General features: G+C 49.5%; 1 protein-coding gene and 1 long non-coding RNA gene across 4 annotated transcripts; one reads left to right on the forward strand and one right to left on the reverse strand.

Annotated features, from left to right (window-relative positions):
- Window positions 1-905: 905 nt before the first annotated feature.
- LOC116946704 (uncharacterized) lies at window positions 906-25,249 on the forward strand. Of its 2 annotated transcripts, XM_076070053.1 has the most exons (11): window positions 906-1,002; window positions 1,921-2,017; window positions 3,094-3,151; window positions 4,410-4,466; window positions 5,592-5,729; window positions 8,736-8,834; window positions 12,956-13,723; window positions 14,662-15,048; window positions 19,113-19,255; window positions 22,666-22,775; window positions 23,582-25,249. In XM_076070053.1, exons 3-11 carry the CDS (start codon window positions 3,145-3,147, stop codon window positions 23,748-23,750), a joined length of 1,878 nt encoding a protein of 625 aa, XP_075926168.1. In that variant the 5' UTR covers window positions 906-1,002; window positions 1,921-2,017; window positions 3,094-3,144; the 3' UTR covers window positions 23,751-25,249. The 2 variants fall into 2 exon arrangements, with proteins under 2 accessions (XP_075926168.1, XP_075926167.1); XM_076070052.1 differs by lacking the exons at window positions 906-1,002; window positions 1,921-2,017; window positions 3,094-3,151; window positions 4,410-4,466 and having other exon boundaries at window positions 4,493-5,729.
- Window positions 7,442-13,013, reverse strand: LOC142929232 (uncharacterized). Of its 2 annotated transcripts, none has more exons than XR_012945452.1 (3): window positions 12,878-13,013; window positions 7,834-7,903; window positions 7,442-7,714 (listed from the first exon to the last, which is right to left on the reverse strand). It is a non-coding gene; the product is annotated as an uncharacterized LOC142929232 (long non-coding RNA). The 2 variants fall into 2 exon arrangements; XR_012945451.1 differs by having other exon boundaries at window positions 7,442-7,722.
- Window positions 25,250-25,544: the final 295 nt, after the last annotated feature.

A 25,544-nucleotide genomic window follows, 5' to 3' on the forward strand; every position in this document is an offset into this window, starting at 1 on the left:
CCCATGCAAGTACGAGCCAGGATCAACACCCTCTTAGCATCACGCGTGATTTGGTTATATGCCAGTGAATAACGAGCATCATTAACCATTACATAAGTGCCAGTGGCATCGTGACTATACATTATCCGCTCAGGGGGTTTCAGCAATCGGTCTGGTGGTGCCCCGAAAATTTGATTTGTCTCGCACGGTCGCACCGAGGCTCCTCTTGCCGAACCACATCATTGCCAAAGCGTTTTGTTCTTTTACACTGTTGTTGTTGTTGTTGAGAAACGTATCTCGTGGCGGTTGTCAAGGGGGGCCCCAACTCGTAGCTTTGGTCAACAGGGGGGGGGGCGGCGAGGCACCCCCTGCCCCCACGCGAGTTACCCTCTTGCAGTGACCCTACGGTAGTCAGCTTCTGTTCACTCGGCGTTGCTCTAAACCCGTGGTTCTTCTCAGCCTGGGGTGCGAGATGCCCTTTCTGGGGGTGCGAGACGTGGCCGGATCTTTCTTTTTTAGAAGACAAATCATCGAAAAGACAAATTAAGCGCAGGCACGTAAGCTACAACGTACTTTGCTTCATCAAACCCTGTGCATTCATTAACATTATTGCACGTGTATTTTTTGTTACCGATTGAGAAACAAAGGGGGTGCAAGGCTGCAGTCAGGGCTTAAGAAACCAGCGACCTAAGAACTCTGTGGCTACACTGGAAGTCGGGGCCACGTGACTCTCACGTGCTCGCGTGGGGCACGGGGAGAGTTTGTCGCGGTGGGTGGGGGGTGGAGGGATGAGGATGGGGAATCACGCAGTGTTGGTTATCGTTGTGGGTCAAGGGGGCGAGAGGGGGGGGGGGGTTCAGCGGTGGAGCTTCCGAAAAAACAGGAAAACGTGCAACCGGTACCCCCACCCCCGACTCCAACTCCGTCCCCCCACTCCAACTCCATCTAATCCCCACGATTACCACCCCCGAACATATACACAAGCGCACGGGAGAGCGCGCGTGATCACACAGCAAGCTTCAGGTGACCGACCTCTTTAACTCGCTTAGCGATTAGTAGATAAAGTTACACGCTCACACATCGGAATCAGCTTTGAAGCTCTTTAATATGTATTTTTGACAAATTTCCAGGAGGGTCACAAATGTCTCGTAGTGAGAGCAAGGGGGGGGGGGGGCAGACAGTGTATATTTGTAAAACAGATAATGTATGTATGTGAATGTAGATGTGTTTCTGCGTGTGTACCGTTGCGGCCTTCATAGGTGCTCGCTAACAGCACTTGCCCAAAAAGTCGGTTAAGCCTATACGGTGGATCTTCGTCTATGGGCGTGCGTGTGTGTTCGTGTGTGTTAGCGTGTGTGTGTGCAAGGCTGCGTTGGCTGGGTTATGTAGCCCGCATGCCCAGCCACCGCATGCCTAAACAGCTTTTGTTCAGCGTGATAGAGGGGGCTAAACGGGCGCGGCATGGGCTAGAGAAGAGATGGAGTGATGTGGTACAGGAGGACGTGGAGCTGAGTGGACTTGCCGATGACTGGTACCAGCGGTGTCAAGACTGGCCTCTGTGAAGGAGGCTCGTGAAGGACGCTATTGGGCAGTTGGAGGCTATCGCCCTCCAACAACAACGGAGGGCGGAGGAGCGACGCTCACAACAACGAGCGGAGCGCCGGGTGGCTAAAGCACAGCAAGTTGGCACAATGGGGGGCACAGGTGGTGCATCAGCCAGTCATCTCAGTCGTCTCGGTCAGTCGACCTGTGGCACCTGGGTCTGCCCCGTGACCTCCTGCCAACGGGCGTTCGACACTTCACGTGGCCTCAAGGTGCACATAGCCTGGCACACGCGTCGTAGTGACATCACCGCCACTTAGTGGCGAATGGCAGTTGTTGTTGTGTGCGTGTGTGTGTGCGTGTGTGCGTGCGTGTGTGCGTGTGTGTGTCGCCCTCCAGATTCACCGGGAGACCGAGGATCAACGCTCACAACAACGAGCGCGGAGCGACGGGCGGATAAAATCGCAGCGAAGGTGGCACGGAAAGAATAGCGAAGGTGGTGCATCTGTTGTAGCAGTCACCTCGAACACTTATATTGTAGATAAGATATATATTTTTGGTTAGATCGCGTAAATATAAATGTGTCGTTAAACCCGGGTTTAACGACGTATTTATATTTACGTGATCTAACCTAAAAAAAAAACCTGTATCATGGATGATACTGGTCGGGAAAGCCTCCTACGTGTTCAACTTATATTGTAACCTCCAATAACATCTGGGGCTAGGCAGATAAAGGGGATCTGCTCCGTGACCCCCTGCCAGCAACCTAGACACTTCACGTGTTACGAATACTTAAAGTGCACATAGCCTGGCAGATGAGCTGCGGTTAGTTTGCAAAAGGCGATTAATGTTATTGTGAAAGTTGAATCGAGGTGAAATCACAACTTGGAAACTACCTCGGCTGGTATGCAGGAGATCGTTGGTTCGATCCCGACCCTGACGCCTGTTGTCTATGTGGAGTTTGCGTCTCTCTCTTTCTCTTTCTCTCCTCGTGGTCGTGTGACATTCTCTCGGGGTCCTCCGGTTTCCCCCTCCACATTTAGAATCTACGTGCGTTTAGAGTATTTGTCTGCTGTTAATGTCCACTTGATAAGCCACTTCGTTGAGCTGTAATTTGTGTCCAGGTCGCTTCTGAAAAAAAGCTATTTAGCTCAGTGGGCCTTACCTGGGAAAGTTAGTTACACTATTCACGTGAATTTCAATTTGGTACGTTGCGTGATTGATTCGTTCACGTGAGAAGTCAATGGATATCAGCACAGCATTCTCCGAATTATAAGACGCTATACTTCACCACACTAGTGACCTATGGTACAGTTTGGTGAGAGAGAGAGAGGGGGGGTGGGGTTTGAGGGAGAGGTGTACCCGAGACTGCTTGAGATATCGCTCGCCCATGGCACGCAATCGAGCTGAGATGGTGCAGTCGTCCATGGACTTTGCTTCACCACACTTCACCACTCTGGTCGCCGGCCCGTTGGTCGAAGGCCGGGGGAGCGTTTGGGAAAGAAAGAAAAAAACCCGACCCAGCGGATCGAATGATTTTACACTTCTCATTTTGTTATTTGACTCCCGAAGGTGCCGCTTCCCTCGCCTGCGTCGCCAACACCCCCCCTCCCCCGACGCGAGATGTTGGGTAAGGACTGCGCGCGTGCTCCGCGGGGAGCGGTGGCGCAGTGGTGAGCGCACTGCGCCGCCAACGTCAGCGGCGGCCGGAGCACAACATCAGCGAGGCGTGTCGCAAACCGCTCCGAGGCATCCATTGAGGTCGACTCAACTGCCTTCTCTGCGTGCGAGTTTGTTGTCCTTCTCAATCAGCCACCCACCCACCGCCCGCACGCCTCCGGATTAGCGCGATTGGCCACGCACGGTGCGAACGAAGTTCAGCAGAATGCACAGAAGCTACAGGAATCATATCGAGTAGTTTTCATATTTTACAAGTGGGCGGAAATCGGGGCAGCCGGAGAAGACCCCCCGCGCGCGAGAGGGCAACATTCTACCCCCCGTATGGATGGTAACAGATGGTGATTAGTCAACTTGCCGTGCTGCTTTCTAGTCAAGGAAGAAGTGTGTTTAATATTAAACCGTGCAATTTTTATTTGACCACGTAAGGCCCGCTGAGCTATAAAGCTCTTTATCAGAAGCGACCTGCAATGGGGAGACAAAGGCGGTCGGGCGTGCTGTTGGCTACCCACCCATGCGTCGTGGTGATGTCACCGCCACTGAGTGCAGAACGGCGGTTGTTGTTGTTGTGTCTCTCTATGCGTGTTTGCCTGCACGTGTGTTGCGCCTCTACCGAACGCGCAGTTGCACCGCCTGCACACTCGATAGAAGCTACGCCAGTGGCTCGCTGCCCCCATTGCTCGTCTGAGCAGTGAGACGGAGTGACCCGAACGAGGCCGCTCCGCTTGGCCCACGTGGCCTGTAGTCCGGCGCTTTGGAGGCAGCGACGGTTGGTGAATCACCACGCAGAAAGTTGCGAAACTCCCTTCCCGTGGACGCCGAGGAGGTGCCCGTACCCCTCATGGCTCGCCAGGAGAAGGCGGCACAGCAACAAGCAAAATGCGATCCGTCTGTACGGGATAGAGTGTTCCGCCCTCGCACCAAGCGTGGGTTTTCTCCGAGGTGGTCCGGTTTCCTCCCGCATGCAAACACTCGTCATTCATTGGCCGATGACATGTTAATATATCGAGGACCGCAGAGCTTGGGAAATTGCTGGCTTTGGCTCACCGCGTGGCTGCTGCCTTTCTGCTCGTCCGTAGTTCCTCCCCGCGCTTGTCCGTCGGAATCCCCCTTTGAAAGTGCGTGCATGCTGTGCGGCCAGTTGCGATTAGTTATTATTATTGTTGTTGTTGTCGTGAACATTGTGTGTTGTTGACCCTGACCTCTCGCAGGAGGAGAGAGCTCCATGGAGGAGTCCGACGCCAAAGCCTTCGCCTACAACCAATTCGGTGAGTCGCGGCGCTGAGGTTCGACACACATTACGCTGGGGACTCGAGTTGTGCTTACGGAAATGGAGCCATTTAGTTGTAATCGTAATAATAACAATTTCAACTCGTAACACCGTCGCCACCGTTGTTGATCATCGCTCTCGGAAGAGAGAGAGAGAACGACTCAGAGGCGCTCAGAGGAGGAACCGCAAGGCGAGCGGGAAGGCAGCAGCCACGCGATTAGCCGACGCCAACAATTGCCCAAGCTCTGCGGTCCTCGATATATACGAAGGGGTTACCGGCCAATCAATGATGAGTGTTTACACGTGGGTAGGAAACTGCAGCGTTGTGTGTACGCACGACACATGCATGCACACAAATGCAAATGTCCCCCCATGTAGCCGTGCATTATCTTGCGACTTGTAACAAATCAAGCTCTAGCCAGTGGAGTAGCTGTCGAGTGTGCAGGCGGTGCAACTGCACAGGGGCTGGAGGAGCCCAAGCGCGGGGCTACGAAGAGGGGGGGGGGGAGAAATGAGACAAGGGTCTCCGTGTCTCAGTGGCTCTGTCTCCATTTATTCGTGTCTCTATGTGCCAGTATCTCCGTGTCTCCATGTCTCTGTGTCTTAGTATATCTCCGTGTCTCAGTATCATGAAGTCTAAGTGTATCAGGGTCTCCGTGTCTCAGTGTCTCCGTGTCTCAGTGTCTCCATGTCGCATGTGTCTCCATGTCTCCGTGTCTTAGTGTCTCCGTGTCTTAGTATCTCCGTGTCTCTGTGTCTCAGTGTCTCAGTGTCTCCATGTCGCATGTGTCTCCATGTCTTCGTGTCTCAGTGTCTCGATGTCTCTGTGTCTCAGTGTCTCAGTGTCTCCATGTCGCATGTGTCTCCATGTCTCCGTGTCTTAGTGTCTCCGTGTCTCAGTATCTCGATGTCTCAGTATCTCCATGTCTCAGTATCTCGATGTCTCAGTATCTCCATGTCTCATGCGTCTCCGTGTCTCAGAGTTTCCCTGTCTTCGATGTTTCCCTGTCTCCGTGTCTCGGTGCCTCCATCTCTCCCGTGCCTCCGTGTCCGCCGTGTCTCCGCGTCTCAGAGTCCCCCTGTTTCCGCGTCGTCTCCGAGTCCCCGTGTGTTCTCCCGACAGGCATCTCGGAGCGTGCCACTGAGCACTTGTCTTCAGGAGTTCACATCTGCCCCGGGTGTCCCCTCCGTCTCACCGTGCTGATTCTCCTGGCCCTGAGCGGTGCCATCGTCGTCGCCATCGTGGGCAGCGATGTGGCCGGTGAGATTCGAGTCCCCATTCAAATTGGTCAGAAATGTAGTGGGATGCTGAGTCATGGGCACTTAGAAATATTAGCCCCCACCTTCTTCCCCCCCCCCCGCCCCCCGCACACTCTACTTAAGTTCTTATTTCCCCTACCTTCACCTCCACGCGTAAAAGTACGTAACATCCCGCTCGCGGTCCCAATTCGGGGGAGGCAGTGAGCCCAGCCTCCTCCCTCCTCGACGTTCTGGAGCACGCCAGAGTTTGGGACTTGTGTCCGAGGAGTTTTTGTACCCCCCCCGCCTCCTCCTTCCCCCCTACGTCAAGGTTGGTGCTGTGTATCGAGCTCCTGCTTATTATGTTCGGCGAATGCCTTAACGCAGTTAGGGCAGCGGATACACAAGGGAGATGATTAAGTAGTTTCATTAAATACGCGTGCATGTCGATGTTGTACGTGAGTGGACGCCAGCCCACGTAGCCGCAGAGCCACGTGACCAATGGCGGAGCCAGGATTTTCAGGTCGGGAGAGGCAACCCCTCCAGCAATGAAAAATGATAGAAGTTTCGATTTAAAGCTTTCGTGACTGCAATGATTCATCTTCTTTGGTTCTTTCGGTAAAGTCACGTAGAATGAGAATAAAATAATAAATTGATAAAATAAAATATTATTGTGTTATTTTATTTTATCAATTTATTATTTTATTCTCATTCTACGTGACTTTACCGAAAGAACCAAAGAAAATGATAGAAGTTGTTAGTAAGTAAGGACTTGTCCCTTGCTTGTTATTTGACGCGTGTGCGGCGATGGCGCAGTCATCGATCGAGGGTCGAATTCGAACCGCGTTGTGTGATCGGCATCGCGCTCGCTGAAGGTGTCCATGCCTTCAGGGAAGTCGTGGACTGTAAACGCAACTGCGCACAATTCTGAGTCACTTATAACTGCTTTGCCGTTACTTACTGCCAATTATGGACTCAGACTGTGGTCCTATCATCTAATAGAGTCCCTAGCACATAATAATATGCTACACAGTGGCAGTGGGAGTCGCAAAATGCCGATTTATTACTAACAACCGCCAATGATCCGATTGAAATTAGGGATTTCTATCGGATCATTGGGGGTAACGTGCCACCCCACCCCCACTGGCTCCGCCAGTGCACGTGACAGCCTCCTCCAGCACGTGCATGGCAAGCAGTCCGCCTGGCACGCCCGACTGACATTTATACATATCTAATAAAAATATATAAATATATAATAAAATATTTATATATTTTCCCCTTCATGTCAGAGGAAACTGGAGAACCTGGAGAAAATTACAAAATACAGACCTGCATTTTTCTTGTTTTAAATAGGATTGGTTTCATAACAGCTGTTTTTTTTTTCCGGACGAACCTTATATATTACAATTCATAGGTTGTCCTGTGTATTGTACACAGGAGAGCGCTCACTTCATTAATGATGGTCTTCGTTTACTCGCGAGCACCCTCGACGAGTCTACAGATCCCCCTCTTCAGGATGGTCTTGCTGCGACGCGGTGTTTTGCCCAAAGTGCACGATTGAAACATCTTGGCCAAGATCACCTGGCCTGCAGCTAAACACCTTGGAGCAATGGTTTCTGAACCTGGGCCGCACGCACCCCCTGGGTGTGCGAGATGCCCTCTGGGGGGGGGGGGGGGGGTGCGAGACATGGCCAGATTCTGTTTAGATAGCAAATAATCGAAACACAACTTAAGCACGGGCAAGTCATCGCGACTTACTTTATTTCATCAAGCCCTTTGTGTTTATTAGCATTATACATCCTCTTTTTTCAACGACCGAGAACCAAAGGGGGTGCAAAGGGCTGCAGTAAAGATTAAGAACCACTGTCTGAACACCATCCGCCCACGGGGTCCCGTAGAATACGCGCGAGGACTCTTCACCCATAGCACCGGTCAAACCCGGGTTCGAGCCCAGGTCCGTGCTGTACGGAAACTCAGCGGCGCCGGCCCAGTTCTCCTCCGCGCCACCTGGCAACCTCGCATTGAATGAATCAGTGAGCGAATGAATCGACACGGCGAATTTACGTATGAAATTATTGTCGGCACGTGACCGGGTGTTCCTTGCACGCGCGCACACACACACACACCTTTATTGAGACTCTTGAGTGACGATTCGTCGCTGACATCGGTTTGCGATTCCTCTGCCCGGGTGAGAGTCTTGGGGGGGGGGGGAGGGGGGGAGAGTCCGAGTGGGGGATTTATGTTTGCGTATATGTATATATGTGTGTGGGGTAGTGTAGTGGTTAGCTTGCTTCCTATACATGGTGGCGCATTGGGGGCTGTCAATGGCGCCTCCCATTCCGTTTATCTGCTCATGTCACACCGAGTGATGTGCACGCGTGTAAGCGCTTTATTCTCCATAATAGAGGTTTTTTTGGGTTAGATCGCGTAAATATATAAATGTGTCGTTAAACCCGCCACCACCCGACACAGCCGAATAGTAAGGGTTGTCACGTAAACAGAACAAACCACAACATTTACAATCAGAGTACGACGTTTCGCCAGTAACTACAACTAGCTTCATCAGGCGACAGCCAGACTTGTGGAGAAGTCCACCTGTTTCGTTCCTTATATAGAGGCGTAGATGAGTCAACGTACATGATGCGTGCGCATTATGCGAGCCCATCGATCTTGCGCTTCCTGTCCATCGTGTCTATTAAAATAGCCGTAACAACGGTAATCCCTATTGTTCTCCGGGCGCATTGCTTCCGTTGACTTATTTTTCATCATTCTGAAGTTCACCCTTCTAGGGCAAAGCGTGCAAAAGAAGCGCGGGGAGTTGCACGCTTAGAATGATCGGGGAGACCAAAAGGGAGGAAGGAGGTGGTCGAGACTAACTGCGGAGTAGCAGCCAAAGGAGCGGGCGAGATGGATTGTTACATCACACGACCATGCGAAGACGGCTACGGCTTGGGGATGTCTTCATCCAGCAGTGGATTGATCGTGGCTGATTGATGATTGTGACGGTGATCCATTTTAACCACCGCAGTGCTGCAGGTGATTGGCTTCGTGGCGAGTGACGTCAGCGAGGAGCAGACGAAGCGAGAGAATCAGCTGAGCGACGTGGATTCACACGTGAAGAGCATCGGTGATGCAACTCATACACAACGCATACACAATACACATGCAACGCATACACAACGCATACACAATACACATGCAACTCATACACAATGCATACACAATACACATGCAACTCATACACAACGCATACACAATACACATGCAACACATACACAACGCATAGACAATACACATGCAACTCATACACAACGCATACACAATACACATGCAACTCATACACAACGCATACACAATACACATGCAACTCATACACAATGCATACACAATACACATGCAACTCGTACACAATGTATACACAATACACATGCAACTCATACACAACGCATACACAATACACATGCAACACATACACAACGCATACACAATACACATGCAACACATACACAACGCATACACAATACACATGCAACTCATACACAACGCATACACAATACACATGCAACTCGTACACAATGCATACACAATACACATGCAACTCATACACAACGCATACACAATACACATGCAACACATACACAACGCATACACAATACACATGCAACACATACACAACGCATACACAATACACATGCAACTCATACACAACGCATACACAATACACATGCAACGCATACACAACGCATACACAATACACATGCAACGCATACACAACGCATACACAATACACATGCAACTCGTACACAATGCATACACAATACACATGCAACTCATACACAACGCATACACAATACACATGCAACACATACACAACGCATACACAATACACATGCAACACATACACAACGCATACACAATACACATGCAACTCATACACAACGCATACACAATACACATGCAACTCATACACAACGCATACACAATACACATGCAACTCATACACAACGCATACACAATGCACATGCAACTCATACACAACGCATACACAATACACATGCAACTCATACACAACGCATACACAATACACATGCAACTCATACACAACGCATACACAATACACATGCAACTCATACACAACGCATACACAATGTACATGCAACTCATACACAACGCATACACAATACACATGCAACTCATACACAACGCATACACAATACACATGCAACTCATACACAACGCATACACAATACACATGTAATGCATACACAACGCATACACAATACACATGCAACACATACACAACGCATACACAATACACATGCAACACATACACAACGCATACCCAATACACATGCAACTCATACACAACGCATACACAATACACATGCAACTCATGCACAACGCATACACAATACACATGCAACTCATACACAACGCATACACAATACACATGCAACACATACACAACGCATACACAATACACATGCAACTCATACACAACGCATACACAATACACATGCAACTCATACACAATGCATACACAATACACATTCAACTCATACACAACGTATACACAATACACATGCAACTCATACACAACGCATACACAATACACATGCAACTCATACACAACGCATACACAATGCACATGCAACCCATACACAACACATACACAATACACATGCAACTCATACACAATACACATGGAACTCATGCACAACGCATACACAATACACATGCAACTCATACACAACGCATACACAATACACATGCAACGCATACACAATACACATGCAACCCATACACAACGCATACACAATATACATGCAACTCATACACAACGCATACACAATGCACATGCAACTCATACACAACGCATACACAATACACATGCACAACGCATACACAATACACATGCAACTCATACACAACGCATACACAATACACATGCGACACATACACAATGCATACACAATACACATGCAACCCATACACAACACATACACAATACACATGCAACGCATGCACAATACACATGCAACTCATACACAATGCATACACAATACACTGCAACTCATACACAACGCATACACAATACACATGCAACGCATACACAATACACATGCAACGCATACACAACATATACACAATACACATGCAACGCATACACAATACACATGCAACTCATACACAATGCATACACAATACACTGCAACTCATACACAACGCATACACAATACACATGCAACGCATACACAATACACATGCAACGCATACACAACGTATACACAATACACATGCAACGCATACACAACACATACACAATACACATGCAATGCATACACAACGCATACACAATACACATGCAACACATACACAACGCATACACAATACACATGCAACACATACACAATACACATGCAACTCATACACAACGCATACACAATACACATGCAACTCATACACAGCGCATACACAATACACATGCAATGCATACACAACGCATACACAATACACATGCAACTCATACACAACGCATACACAATACACATGCAACGCATACACAATACACATGCAACTCATACACAACGCATATACAATACACATGCAACTCATACACAACGCATACACAATGCACATGCAACTCATACACAACGCATACACAATACACATGCAACGCATACGCAACACATACACAATACACATGAAACGCATACACAAATACATACACAACACATACACAATAATACAAAATGCATATGCAACCCATGCACAATACATACACAACACATACATACTGTAACGTATACACAACATATAGAAATGGATATACACCACATACACAACCCATACACGACACATACGCAATACATACGCAGCGCATACACAGCGCATACACAATGTATACATACACACAACACCTTCTCCGTGACGCCTTGCAATATGTATTTGAACGTCTACACACCTGTTTTATTGCCTTAAAGAGTAAAGCCTATTCTTATTTTTGGATAAATTTGATACTGGCAAAAAAGGTCTCGTTGATATAACTGCTCATCCCTAAGTAATTAACACATTGATAGGTGCATTGCCTTTGTACTGTTCGCCTTAAGGCGTTCTCTGGTCTGACACTGCTGGTGAGACTCTGGTGTTAATTACTTTCAAAGACAATGCCATATATTATCGGGGCATGTTTTTTTTGTTGTTGCATGTTTTGCCACAAGCTTGTACGGTTGATGCAGACTTGATTCCTTGAAAAGGGTTTCTATTTTGTGTTCGGACGTCTTAACACCTCCTGTATTATTACCGGAAAGGGTAAAACTATTTCTTATTCTTTCATCAAGTTAAATGTTATTATTATGAAAACTATTCCTCCTTCCCGCCCGCCTATCGTTCATCTGCCTGTTCACCTGCCTGTTCACCCGCTCGTTCATCCGCCTGTTCATCCGCTCATTCACCCACTTGTTCACCTGCCTGTTCATCCGCTCGTTCACCCGCTCGTTCACCTGCTCGTTCACCCACTTGTTCATCCACTCGTTCACATGCTCATTCACCCGCTCGTTCACCCGCTTGTTCATCCGCTCGTTCACCCGCCTGTTCACCCGTTCATTCACCTGCCTGTTCACCCGGTCGTTCACCTGCCTGTTCACCCTCTCGTTCACCCACCTATTCACCCGCTCGTCCACCCGCCTGTTCACCCGCTCGTTCACCAGCCTGTTCACCCGCTCGTTCACCTGCCTGTTCACCCGCTCGTCCACCTGCCTGTTCACCCTCTCGTTCACCCGCCTATTCACCCGCTCGTCCACCTGCCTGTTCACTCGCTTTGTTCACCTGCTCGTTCACCCACCTGTTCACCCGCTCATTCACCCACCTGTTCACCCGTTCGTTCACCTGCCTGTTCACCCGCCTGTTCACCCGCTCGTTCACCCACCTATTCACCCGCTCGTCCACCTGCCTGTTCACTCGCTTTGTTCACCTGCTCGTTCACCCGCCTGTTCACCCGCTTATTCACCCACCTGTTCACCCGTTCGTTCACCTGCCTGTTCACCCGCCTGTTCACCCGCTCGTTCACCCACCTATTCACCCGCTCGTCCACCTGCCTGTTCACTCGCTTTGTTCACCTGCTCGTTCACCCGCCTGTTCACCCGCGTGTTCACCCGCTCATTCACCCACCTGTTCACCCATCTGTTTACCCGCCCGTTGAGTCCCTGTTCACCCGCTCGTTCACCCGCTCGTCCTGCCGGCGCACAGAGGAGCACATGTCCTCGCGGCATGCGGCGTTGGAAGGCCTGGTCTCTACCAATCGCCTCGCCGTGCACTCCTTGGACACGCGCACCGGGGAACTGGAGAACTCCCTTCTGCAGCAAATGCAAAAACAGCTACAGCAGCTGCAGCAGCAGATGCAACAGCAGCAGCAGCTGCAGCAACAGCAGCAGCAACAGCAGCAGGAGCAACAGCAGAAGCTTCAGCAGCAGCAGCAGGAGCAGCAGCAGTTACAGCACCAGCAGCTGCAGGAGCAGCTGACGCAGCAGCTGACGCAGCGGCTGCAGGAGCTGCTGTCGGACGCGAAGCAGCAGCAGCAGCAGCAGCAGGCGGAGCTGGCGAAGCGCGCGGAGCAGCAGGAGAACGCGACGGAGGCGCTCCGCGTTCGCGTCGGCGACCTCGAGACGGAGGCGCTGGCGGGGAAGGCGCGCGCCGACGCCGCTGACGCACGAGCCACGCTCGAGCGTGAGGAACGCGAGCGGCGCGAGGGGCGCGAGAGGGACGAGAGGGAGGCGAGGGAGGGCAAGGAGAGGGAGGAGAGGGAGGCCAGGGAGAGAGCGGCGCGCGACCAGGAGGCGCGGCTGGGCACGCACGTGGAGCAGCTGGGCTCGAGCGTGGACGAGCTGAGGGCGCGCCTGGAGGAGGTGGCGCTGCGGGTGCGCCAGGCGGCGGAGAACGCGAGCCGGGCGCTGCGCGACGTGGCGCTGAGCGGCGTGCGGCATGGCGAGGTGGTGCGCAACCTCACCTTGATCCCAGGTGCGCGACGACGCACACGGGGTGGCGATCCCCCCCACCCCCCCACACCCAACCCCACTCCCCCCGCCACCCGTAGAGGCGGAGGTCTGGGATGGAGCAGAACATTGAACAGGAATGTTTAGGTCCGGCGAGAGGTTTCAGTTTTATTGCGAGATAGAGGCGGTAACGGCTGTTTTGTAGCTGAGCTCGAAACTCCTCCCTCTTCTTCTGCTCCAGCCCTTCGCAGTCGAGGATAATTGTCTCCCAGCAGAGTCTTATCTGTGTGGGTCCGGAGACGGGCCCGGCAGGGTGATGATGCGGGATCGACTCGCTCCGTAGCCGCAGCGCGGACGCCCGCGCGGTCCCCGAGTGGGACGCGTGGCCCCTGGGCCGTTGACTCAATGTTGTTGTTGTTGTTGTTGTCATCGTAGAGATGGACACGATCACAGTGGTGACAATGATAATAATACCTGTGATCTTTTTATGGAGGGAACCTTCACCGAGGCTCCTTTTCACGAGGATCCTGCACCGGTGAGGTTTGGCCAATTCCATTCATGAAGTGCAGGAGGAGGAAGCTGGAGTGTCTGGAGAAAATACACGTGCGTAGGTCGCTTGGATCAAGTACGAACGTACTTGTTGGAATGGGAGTCAAACAGGGGGAAACAGAGCCGTGCCCAGAGTACGGTAAGCCTGGGCGATGGCCCCGGGCCCCGCGCTTTGGGGGGGGGGGGCGCACTTCAACGTCACGGTGCCAATGTCATTCTTCCGGTTTAGTTTGAAGGCGTCGGTTGTGATTTGCCCCGGGCCCTGGGGAGACATATCCGCTTCGGCCCAAGTTATTGCAGCAATGTGAGAATATACATTGTCCTGACAAATGTAAACAAAAGCACGGTGGTATAAATTGAGAGAATATTAACGAATCACATGACTAATCCTTGACCATCATCAACCCTTCACAGGACCGCCAGGGATGCCCGGACCGCGTGGTCAGATGGGGTTCCCTGGGGTCGTGGGACCAGCTGGACCCAAGGGGGACATTGGGGAGCGTGGCGCGGCCGGATCCCCCGGTCCACAGGGGGTCAGAGGTCTCCCGGGCCCAAGGGGGGCCACGGGAATACGGGGCCAGATGGGCCGGGAGGGCAAGCAGGGGTCCGTGGGGGTCCCAGGTAAACCCGGGCCGCCGGGCCCTCCGGGGAAACCCGGCGAGCAGGGGCCAGTGGGGCCAATGTGGCCCCTCGGCCTCCCCGATTCACAGGGGTCACAACAGGGGTCACCGCTGGTGCCGATGGGGCCAGGGATGATGGAGAATCCCCTTCTGCAGAACATGAGTGCAAGCCTGGCACCAGGTGAGGTGTTGCCCTGTGGCGTGGTGGGTGCATTGCTTCGTTTCTTTCAAAACAGTGTGGGGTTTGGTTCTATTCGGTAAAGTCACGTAGGTAAAAAATAAAACAAAAATCACGACGTTTCGGCCACAACACAAGCGGCCTTCATCAGGTGAAGGGACCAGCCTGTCTCAAAGACTGCGCTGGAGTGAAACAGAGCCAAGCTCAGACTGCGACCTTTAAGCTGTGTGAGAGGGATTAAGGTACCTCGACAAAGGAATTAGCATAAAAAATTAGCATTTGATTGGCGGACTTAGCATGATGAAAGGTGTAGCATGCGGCAGTGCTTTAAGAAGGTGCACTGCCGCGTGCTACACCTTTCATCATGCTAAGTCCGCCAATCAAATGCTAATTTTTTTATGCTAATTCCTTTGTCGAGGCACCTTAATCCCTCTCACACAGCTTAAAGGTCGCAGTCTGAGCTTGGCTCTGTTTCACTCCAGCGCAGTCTTCGAGACAGGCTGGTCCCTTCACCTGATGAAGGCCGCTTGTGTTGTGGCCGAAACGTCGTGATTTTTGTTGTTTTATTTTTTACCTACGTGACTTTACCGAATAGAACCAAAGAGTATGGATCCTTGCAGTCACGAAAGCTTCAAATCTAGAAGTGTGGGGTTTGCCGGTAGACTGGGGGTATGTGGCACGGTTTTTTTTGTCGTCGTCGTGGTCATTGTTGCAAATAATGGAACTGGGAAGCAGCAACAGTAAGCGGGCAGTCAAATTCCCACTTTAAGGATGGTGTCTGTGTCCACTTTGTGCCGCATATGGGTCCCCTAAGCTTTTAACAACAACAACAAAAACCACTGTGCTCTGAGATGTTTGTTAAGTTATGTTGTTGTTGTTGTGGCTGCCATCGCCACAGCGAGAGGGATACTGGACGTAGTGTGCCGGATGTGGAAAATATTTTCCATGCAGGTCGCTGGTCGACTGGCGTAGACGGCACGTGACATAACTGTCAGCAACAACAAGAAAAACGCAACGCAGCGAAGTTTTTCCCCGGCTCAGTTGGAGCCAACAAACAAGTGGATATTATGTGGCGTGAGTTCTTGGGCTATAACAGGGCGTCGGAGTCGCATGCAGCTCTTTAGCTTCACCCCATAGCTGTCAACCCATACGGTTTTACCCCGTATTCTTGTACAGGCAAACTGAGTTTTCAGGTCCATACGGCGTACAGCCGTTTCAATGCGGGCAACATTTTTTTTGGTGAGTGTACTAGTGGTGTTTGTCTATATGTTTGTGTTTCTCCCTTGTGATGGGACTTTGTAGGATGAACGTTGAGATGTATAAGGGCACGGGGTGACCAATAAGGTCTGAATTGGTCTGTAATAAGTTAGGGCACTCATAAAGGATTACAGGTATGTTTCTCTTCAACGTGACTTTACCGAAAAAACTAAGAATATAACTATTAGGTAGTTTAAAAAAATAGATATGTATGTGTCTATTTTGTTTGTGTTTCTCCCATGTGTTGGGACTTTGTAGGATGAACGTTGAGATGTATAAGGGCATGGGGTGACCAATAAGGTCTGAATTGGTGTGTAATAAGTAAGGCATTGATCATGGGGTTGACAGGTTTAGCTTCACCCTTGTGGCTCTTTGACTGCACCTATTGGAGGGCAGCCGTTAAAAAAAATCTTAAACGTCATTTGACATAAAGATAATGTCGTAAATACGTCAGGCAATGGGTCTTGGTGACAACCGAATGTACAACAGTCAAAACTGTTTTGTTAAAGAATACCTAAGGGGGAAATAAACTATATAGAAGCAATCTTGATTTGAATCTTGATTTGAAGCTTTCGTGACTGCAGGAATCCATACTCTTTGGTTATTTCGGTAAAGTCACGTAGGTAGAAATATAGAAATATATAGAAGCACAGGTATTCCACCACCTATGTTGTTTATTTGAGTCAGAATGTGTTTGTCATCTGCTGCTGCTGCTGCTGTGTCTGTACAAGTCGCTCTCTCCGCGTGTGATGCGGCTCTCGGAATAGTTTGGTCAAAGACAGAAAAAAACAGAAGTAAAAAAAAACTTGCCTCTTCTTTTTTTGAAAGTTTGCCGACCTCCCCCCACCCTGGGCTAGCGCATGGATGTTGCTTAGGTGTAGAGCTGGGATATATCCCAACATAAATGTGTAAGCACCCTTGGCAAAATAGCACAAGATAGCCAGAGCTGTGACGTCCATGGACAGGGGGGTGGGAACATGTCAGAGGGAGGTGAGGAGGCAAGGAGGGATTGGTTGAGAAGGAGGGGCCAGGGTGAGAGAGGGGGTGGGGCGACAAGGTGACGGCCGAGACTGGGAGCTCCACGTGGCAATAAAGAGAGCCCTTCCCCGTATCTTTGAGCCTCTGTGTTCCTTCTTACAGAAGCAAACCGATTAATCTAGCGATTATTCAGAAAATATGAAAATACTTAAATAGTCGGGGGGGGGGGGGAGTCTCACGTCAACTCCCGCACATGTGCAGCTGGACGGGAGGTGATGGGTGGGGTTTGGTGACGTCATCTACATTTTCAGGCAGGATTGGTAATTGATCTTATATTGTATCTAGATTTATATAGCGACTTATTGCAGGGCGTTTTACAAACAATTATAGAATTGTACATGAGATGACAGTGATTGAGATAAAGAGCGGGGTTATGATTCATAGTGGTGGTGTTGTTGTTGTGGTGACAGGAGAACGGGCGGGAGTGGTTCAGGAAGGGTTGGGTAGAGTTAGCGATCGGGGTGGTGATTGGAGTAGGGGTGGTGATAGGGTTAGGGGTTCAGGTAGTGGTAGTGATAGGGGTAGTGGTAGTGATAGGGGTTGGTGTAGTGGTAGTGATAGTGATAGGGGTAGTGGTAGTAATAGGAGTTGGGGTAGTGATAGGGGTTGGGGTAGTGGTAGTGATAGGGGTTGTGGTCGAGGTTGGGGTAGTGGTAGTGATAGGGGTAGTGGTAGTGATAGGGGTTGCAGTAGTGGTAGTGATAGGGGTAGTGGTAGTGATAGGGGTCGTGATAGGGGTTGGGGTAGTGGTAGTGATAGGGGTCGTGGTAGGGGTTGAGGTAGTGGTCGTGATAGGGGTTGGGGTAGTGGTAGTGATAGGGGTTGGGGTAGTGGTAGTGATAGGCGTTGGGGTAGTAGTAGTGATAGGGGTTGGGGTAGTGGTAGTGATAGGGGTTGGGGTAGTGGTAATGATAGGGGTCGTGGTAGGGGTTGAGGTAGTGCTAGTGATAAACCAGCAAATCTTCCAGAAAAAAAAACCGTATTACAACGCTGTGTGCAAAAATCCCAGTGTGATGTAAGTCAAACAATAACAACCATAAGACAATTTAGATTAAAGTTATCAGACCAACTCCGCACTTCCGCAAGAAACATGGCTTAACCAAATGTTTTCTAAATCACCAAAATAAAGCTATAAAAACAATGTAACAACAGTAATCATAGGAACTGTGATTCAAATTTAACAATAAACGATATACATAACATGTACGACCAAACTTGCAGCCATAGCTGGCAGCACGACACTTCCAGTGCATGATGTGTGAGTGAGTCAGTGGTAGTGTGAGTGCGTGTATGATGTGTGAGTCAGCGTGTGGTGAGTGAGTCAGTGTATGATGTGTGAGTGAGTCAATGGTAGTGTGAGTTAGTGTATGATGTGTGAGTGAGTCAATGGTAGTGTGAGTGAGTGTATGATGTGTGAGTGAGTCAGTGGTAGTGTGAGTCAGTGTATGATGTGTGAGTGAGTCAGTGGTAGTGTGAGTCAGTGTATGATGTGTGAGTCAGCGTGTGATGAGTGAGTCAGTGTATGATGTGTGAGTGAGTCAATGGTAGTGTGAGTGAGTGTATGATATGTGAGTGAGTCAGTGGTAGTGTGAGTCAGTGTATGATGTGTGAGTCAGTGTATGTGTGAGTCAGTGTATGATGTGTGAGTGAGTCAGTGTATGTGTGAGTCAGTGTATGATGTGTGAGTGAGTGTATGATGTGTGAGTGAGTCAGTGTATGATGTGTGAGTGAGTCAGTGTATGATGAGTGTGGTTGCCGTGGCTTGGTCCCAGGACTCAGCTGCCCTGACCACTGGAAAATCTTCGGGGGTCACTGCTACCTGCTAACTTTGAGGAGGAAATCGTGGGACGATGCAAATTCCAACTGCCGGGAGCTCGGAGGATACCTGGCCATCGTCACATCTATTGAGGAGAAGGTTATTAAACTCCATCATCACCATCATAATCTCCTTCAGCCATGATCAATTCATTGATGGATCAAGGCCTCATCACTCCATCACCATCGCATATGTATAAATAAGTGTGTTTATGGTCCTGTGGTGTCACAATCCGTCCCACTCCTGCACGTGAACTGATTTCATCGCTCCGTGGTGGTCATCCTCTTTGAGTGCTGTCATTGTCAGCAGTCGTGTCCAGCGGCCATACTTCTTCTAGCAATCATCATCCATTCTATTAATCATTCCTTCTAGCAATCATCATTATTTTTAGCAATCATCATCCCTTCAAGCAATCATCCCTTCTAGAAATCATCCCTTCTAGCAATCATCACCCATTCTAGCAATCATTCCTTCTAGCAATCATCATTACTTTTAGCAATCATCCCTTCTAGCAATCATCATCCCTTCTAGCAATCAACCCTTCTAGCAATCATCATCCATTCTAGCAATTATCCCTTCTAGCAATCATCATTACTTTTAGCAATCATCATCCCTTTTGGCAATCATCCCTTCTAGAAATCATCCCTTCTAGCAATCATCACCCATTCTAGCAATCATTCCTTCTAGCAATCATCATTACTTTTAGCAATCATCCCTTGTAGCAATCATCATCCATTCTAGCAATCATTCCTTCTAGCAATCATCATTACTTTTACCAATCATCATCATCCCTTCTAGCAATCATCCCTTCTAGAAATGATCCCTTCTAGCAATCATCACCCATTCTAGCAATCATTCCTTCTAGCAATCATCATTACTTTTAGCAATCATCCCTTCTAGCAATCATCATTACTTTTAGCAATCATCATCCCTTCTAGCAATCATCCCTTCTAGAAATGATCCCTTCTAGCAATCATCACCCATTCTAGCAATCATTCCTTCTAGCAATCATCATTACTTTGATCAATCATCCCTTCTAGCAATCATCATTACTTTTAGCAATCATCATCCCTTCTAGCAATCAACCCTTCCAGCAATCATCATCCATTCTAGCAATCATTCCTTTTAGCAATCATAATTACTTTTAGCAATCACCATCCCTTCTAGCAATCAACTCTTCTAGCAATCATCATCCATTCTAGCAATCATTCCTTCTAGCAATCATCATTACTTTTAGCAATCATCCCTTCTAGCAATCAACCCTTCTGGCAATCATCTTCCATTCTAGCAATCATTCCTTCTAGCAATCATTCCTTCTAGCAATCATTCCTACTAGCATTCATCATTACTTTTAGCAATCATTATCCCTTCTAGCAATCATCCATTCTAGCAATCATTCCTTCTAGCAATCATCATTACTTTTAGCAATCATTATCCCTTCTAGCAATCATCCATTCTAGCAATCATTCCTACTAGCAATCATCATTACTTTTAGCAATCATCATCCCTTCTAGTAATCAACCCTTCTAGCAATCATCCCGTATAGCAATCATCCCTTCTAGAAATCATCATTACTTTTAGCAATCATCATCCCTTCTAGCAATCAACCCTTCTAGCAATCATCCCGTATAGCAATCATCCCTTCTAGAAATCATTATCCCTTCGAGCAATCATCCCTTCTAGAAATAATCATCCCTTCCAGCAATCATCATCCCTATTCTTTGGGTCTTTCGGTAAAGTCACGTAGATAGGTTAAAAATGAATGAAATAAACAAAAAGCACACCGTTTCGATTGCAACACAAGCGATTGTCTTTTTTTTTCTACCTGAAGACGATCGCTTGTGTTGCGATCGAAACGTCGTGGTTTTTTGTTTATTTTTGATTAATTTGGAACCCATCTACATGACTTTACCGAAATACCCCAAAAATATGAATTCCAGCAGTCACCAAAGCTTTAAGTCAAGATTTAATCATTCTCCCTTCTAGCAATCATCCCGGCCAGTAATCATTCCGTCTAGCAATAATCCCTTCGAGAAATCATCATCCCTTCTAGCAATCATTCCGTCTAGCAATCATCCCTTCTGGAAATCATTCATCCCTTCTAGCAGGAGCGGAGCCACAGGGGGGGCTGGGGGGGGCTCAGCCACAGGGGGGGCTGGAGGGGGCTCAGCCCCCCTGAAATTTTTAGAAAGTCAGTAATCGGGACAACCGGATATCCGGCTGCTGCAAAATGCTGGCTGCCACCTTGTGCTGCCCTGCAGGCTGCTTGAGCGGCAGCCTTTCGAACTTATCGAACTTATTAGCCACATCAGCGGCTCCGACCTATTAATAAACTCCGCGTTCAAATCCAATAAAATTTGTTTTATACATTTGTGGCGCCCATTGGAAAACATACACTGGATATCTCAGAATATTTAAGTGAGCCCCCCCAAAGTCAAAATCTTGGCTCTGCCTTCTAGCAATCATCCCTTTTAGCAATCATCCCTTCTAGCAATCATCCCTTCTAGCAATCATCCCATCTAGCAATCATCCCTTCTAGCAATCATCCCTTCTAGCAATCATCCCGTCGAGAAATTATCATCCATTCCAGCAATCATCATTCGTTCTAGCAGTCATTCGTTCTAGCAATCATCCCTTCTAGCAATCATCCCGTCTAGCAATCATCCCGTCTAACAATCATCCGTTCTAGCAATCATCCCGTCTAGCAATCGTCCCTTCCAACAGTCACCCTTTCTTAAAATCATTTCTTCTCCCAGCTATCCTTTCTAGCAATCATGCTTTTTGGCAATCGGCATTACTGCTTAGAAATTATTATAACCTGAATGTGCCTGATTTTATTCGATCCTCCAGCTGTCCTGTGTGTGTGTGTCTTTGATGTCCTGTGTGTCATTCTATGATGTTCATGTGTGTGTATCTCTCTCTCTGTGATGTTCATGTGTGTTTCATTCTCTCTCTGTGATGTCCGTGTCTCTCTCTCTCTCTGTGTGATGCCTATGTGTGTATATATCTCTCTATAATGATTATATGTGTGTCTGTGTCACTCTCTGTGATGTGTGTGTGTCTCTCTCTCTGTAATGCCCATGTGTGTGTGTCACTCTGTGATGTCCATGTGTGTGTCACTCTCTCTGATGTCCATATCTGTATGTCTCTCTCTCTCCCTCTGATATTCATGTGTGTGCGTATGTCTCTCTCTCTCTCTCTGATGACCATGTGTGTGTGTGTGTCACTCTCTCTGATGCCCATATCTGTATGTCTCTCTCTCTCTCCATCTGATATTCATGTGTGTGCGTATGTCTCTCTTTCTCTGATGACCATGTGTGTGTGTGTGTTACTCTATCTGATGTCCATGTCTGTATGTCTCTCTCTCTGATATTCATGTCTGTATGTGTGTTACTCTCTCTGATGTCCATGTCTGTATGTGTGTGTCTCTCTCTGATGTCCATGTCTGTGTGTGTGTCTCTCTCTCCCTCTGATATCCATGTGTGTGTGTGTGTGTCTCCTCCATGCAGGACTGGCTAGTGTTTGTGGGGAAACGCCGATCATATTACCTGGGCCTGCACGACTCGGTGGTGGAGGGGCGCTGGGAATGGGTGGACGGATCTCCCGTGTCCGAGCCCACGTACGGGAAACGCAATTCATTTGCAGTGCAGCGTTAATGCAATTCAGTGAAACGTGACACAGCGCACCGCAAAGCAACGCAGCCCCAGTGCAATAAACCACCGCGACCCAATGGAGCGTAGCCCAAATGCAATGCGGCGTAATTCAACACAACGCAATGCAGCGCAATGCACTGCAGTGCGGCCCATTGAAATGCAACGCGGTGCAACCCAATGCGATGGTGGTGCAACTCGATAGAAGTCAACGCAATGCGACGCGATGCAATGCACTGCGCGTATTCCGATGCTGCAATTCTACTGAAAACAGGACAACACGATGCAATATTACCATGCAAACATTAACAACCCAATGCAGTACTTTGCAACCAAATGTAGCGCAGCCGAATGCAATGCAACATACTGCTACGTAACATGATGCAATGATGAGAGTGATGTTGATGCTTATAGTAATAACACCGTTGCTGCCAGGGATTTCATTTCTCACTGAATATTGTTGTTGTTTGTCCTGGGCCGCTGCTAGACTAGAGCAGGTGGCACGTGACTAGTCGCCACATTCACAGAGAGAGGTGTACTGGATGTGGTATGCTGGGGGTGGATATATTTTTTTCCGGGTCGTTGACCCAGACAGAACGCGGATTTAAATGAATCGCCTGGCTGCCCGCGATAATGATTCTTACGTGAGCTGGTAAGGCCGTTGAGCTGTTTCCCAAGGATGACTGACCACCTTCCAACCAGCGATGTTCTCTCTCGACCCGACACGACCCCACATCCCTCCACCCCATCCATCCCAAATCCCCGTGCGGTGAAGGTTCTGGATCAAGGGGCAGCCGGACAACTGGGCGCACACGCTGGAGGGGCGCGAGGACTGCGGGGGGATGAAATACGACGGTGGCTGGAATGATTACAGCTGCAGCGAGACGCTCGGCTACGTGTGCGAGCGGGAGCCCCAGAGCCTGGGCCCAACTCGCTCCCCGTGAACCTCCAACCCTGACCGTCGCCTCGGCACCGGCAACGTCTTTACCTCACCCCCCCCCCCCCTTACGTGACCATGTTTCCCGTCACGGTGTGACGTCGACGCGCCGCGGTGTGACGTCCACGCTCTGCGGTGTGACGTCCACGCTCTGCGGTGTGGCGTCCACGCTCAGCAGTTTGACGTCAACGTTCTGCGGTGTCACACAGACACTCTGCGGTGTGACGTCCACGCTCTGCGGTATGACGTCCACGCTCTGCGGTGTGACGCCAACGCCCTGCGTTGTGACGTCCACGCTCTGCGGTGTGACGCCGACGCTCTGCGGTGTGACGTCCACGCTCTGCGGTGTGACGTTCACCCTCTGCGGTGTGACGCTGACGATCTGCGATGTGACGCTGACGATCTGCGTTGTGACGTCCACGCTCTGCGGTGTGACGCCGACGATCTTCGATGTGACGCTGATGCTCTGCGTTGTGACGTCCACGCTCTGCGGTGTGACGCCGACACCCTGCGGTGTGACGCCGACGCTCTGCGTTGTGACGTCCACGCTCTGTGGTGTGACGCCGAAGCTCTGCGGTGTGACGTCCACGCTCTGCGGTGTGACGTTCACGCTCTGCGGTGTGACGCTGATGATCTGCGATGTGACGCTGACGATCTGCGTTGTGACATCCACGCTCTGCGGTGTGACGCCGACGATCTGCGATGTGACGCTGATGCTCTGCGGTGTGACGCTGACGATCTGCGATGTGACGCTGAAGCACTCCTGGAAGCTGACCTCTCCACGCCCCCACTCCAATGCCTGTGCTGTCATCTTCCAACGCAGCAGCGTAGCTATCGAGATTTCAGGCAGTGCGACTGCACCGGAGCCCACGGTGCCAGGCAGGGCAAGGCGCCGGGTTACAAGGGGGAGAGAAACCAAGACAGGGGTCTCCATTTCATGTCCTGAGCGAGGGCACCATGCCAACAGCATCACGCAACTGTCTCAACGATGCTATCTCTACATGACTTATTTAGCCCGACAACTCAATCACCACAATGCTCCATTACCACCATCATGCCGTCACCATATCTCCAAATCACCTGATCTCCTGGTGACCTTCTCTTGTATCATAGTGAACCCCATGGCCTCCAAACGTCCAAACGTGCACACACACGTCAACTTATCCTCACGCTGTGGGACGCAGCATTCAAGGGCCTGTAGTGTGAACGTGTTGTTAATTTTATTCGTTTACACGATCTCGTAAGTGTCTTCGATCTAAAGTTTATTGAGATGATCATTTGTTTCAATGTAGCCACCGCTACGAATAAAAACGTGTGCAGCGATACTGATTTGTTTACGCACACGGGCCTAATCATTAAAATCGTAGCTTTAGGAGTGACGCCTTGTGTGATGAGACGTGAAGACCATCAGCATCTGATCGGCGGAGATCTCCTAGTGTCCTCCGTGCCGAGGAGATTTCAGATCGCAGTGTGTTCAAATGGTTAAATAAAGTGCATTGCATTTTATGACGTGTGAATGTGTTTGTGATCATCACGCACTCCGGAGTCTAGTGCTGCTACACGTATCTGCTTGCACAAGACACCTGAGGGACGTTTCCCTGTTGGCATGCAATGCAAGTTGTGTTTATATGGGGCCTGAATTTAAACCGCGTCACATGACTCTGTTTGAAATGGTGGGGACATGGGCACGGGGGGAAGGATGAAATGTTATTTTTTTAATACACAGAAAGAGGCAGTCACAGGCAGGTGATGGCAGATGAGACGCGAAAGGTCCTGAGTCTGGACTTGATCAAGGGCAGGG

This window comes from Petromyzon marinus, chromosome 27 (genome assembly GCF_048934315.1).
Source record: "Petromyzon marinus isolate PM22_M1 ecotype Great Lakes invasive population chromosome 27, UKy_Petmar_22M1.pri1.0, whole genome shotgun sequence".
NCBI classification, from domain to species: Eukaryota; Metazoa; Chordata; class Hyperoartia; order Petromyzontiformes; family Petromyzontidae; genus Petromyzon; species Petromyzon marinus.

What these genes read in the sequence shown, in the direction of transcription:
- LOC116946704 (XM_076070052.1), top strand. Translation starts at nt 5,246, where the DNA reads ATGTCGCATGTGTCTCCATGTCTTCGTGTCTCAGTGTCTCGATGTCTC. An exon ending in TTCACACGTGAAGAGCATCG is followed by an intron (nt 8,835 to 12,955) that starts GTGATGCAACTC and finishes GCCGGCGCACAG; the next exon opens with AGGAGCACATGTCCTCGCGG. An exon ending in CAACCTCACCTTGATCCCAG is followed by an intron (nt 13,724 to 14,661) that starts GTGCGCGACGAC and finishes AACCCTTCACAG; the next exon opens with GACCGCCAGGGATGCCCGGA.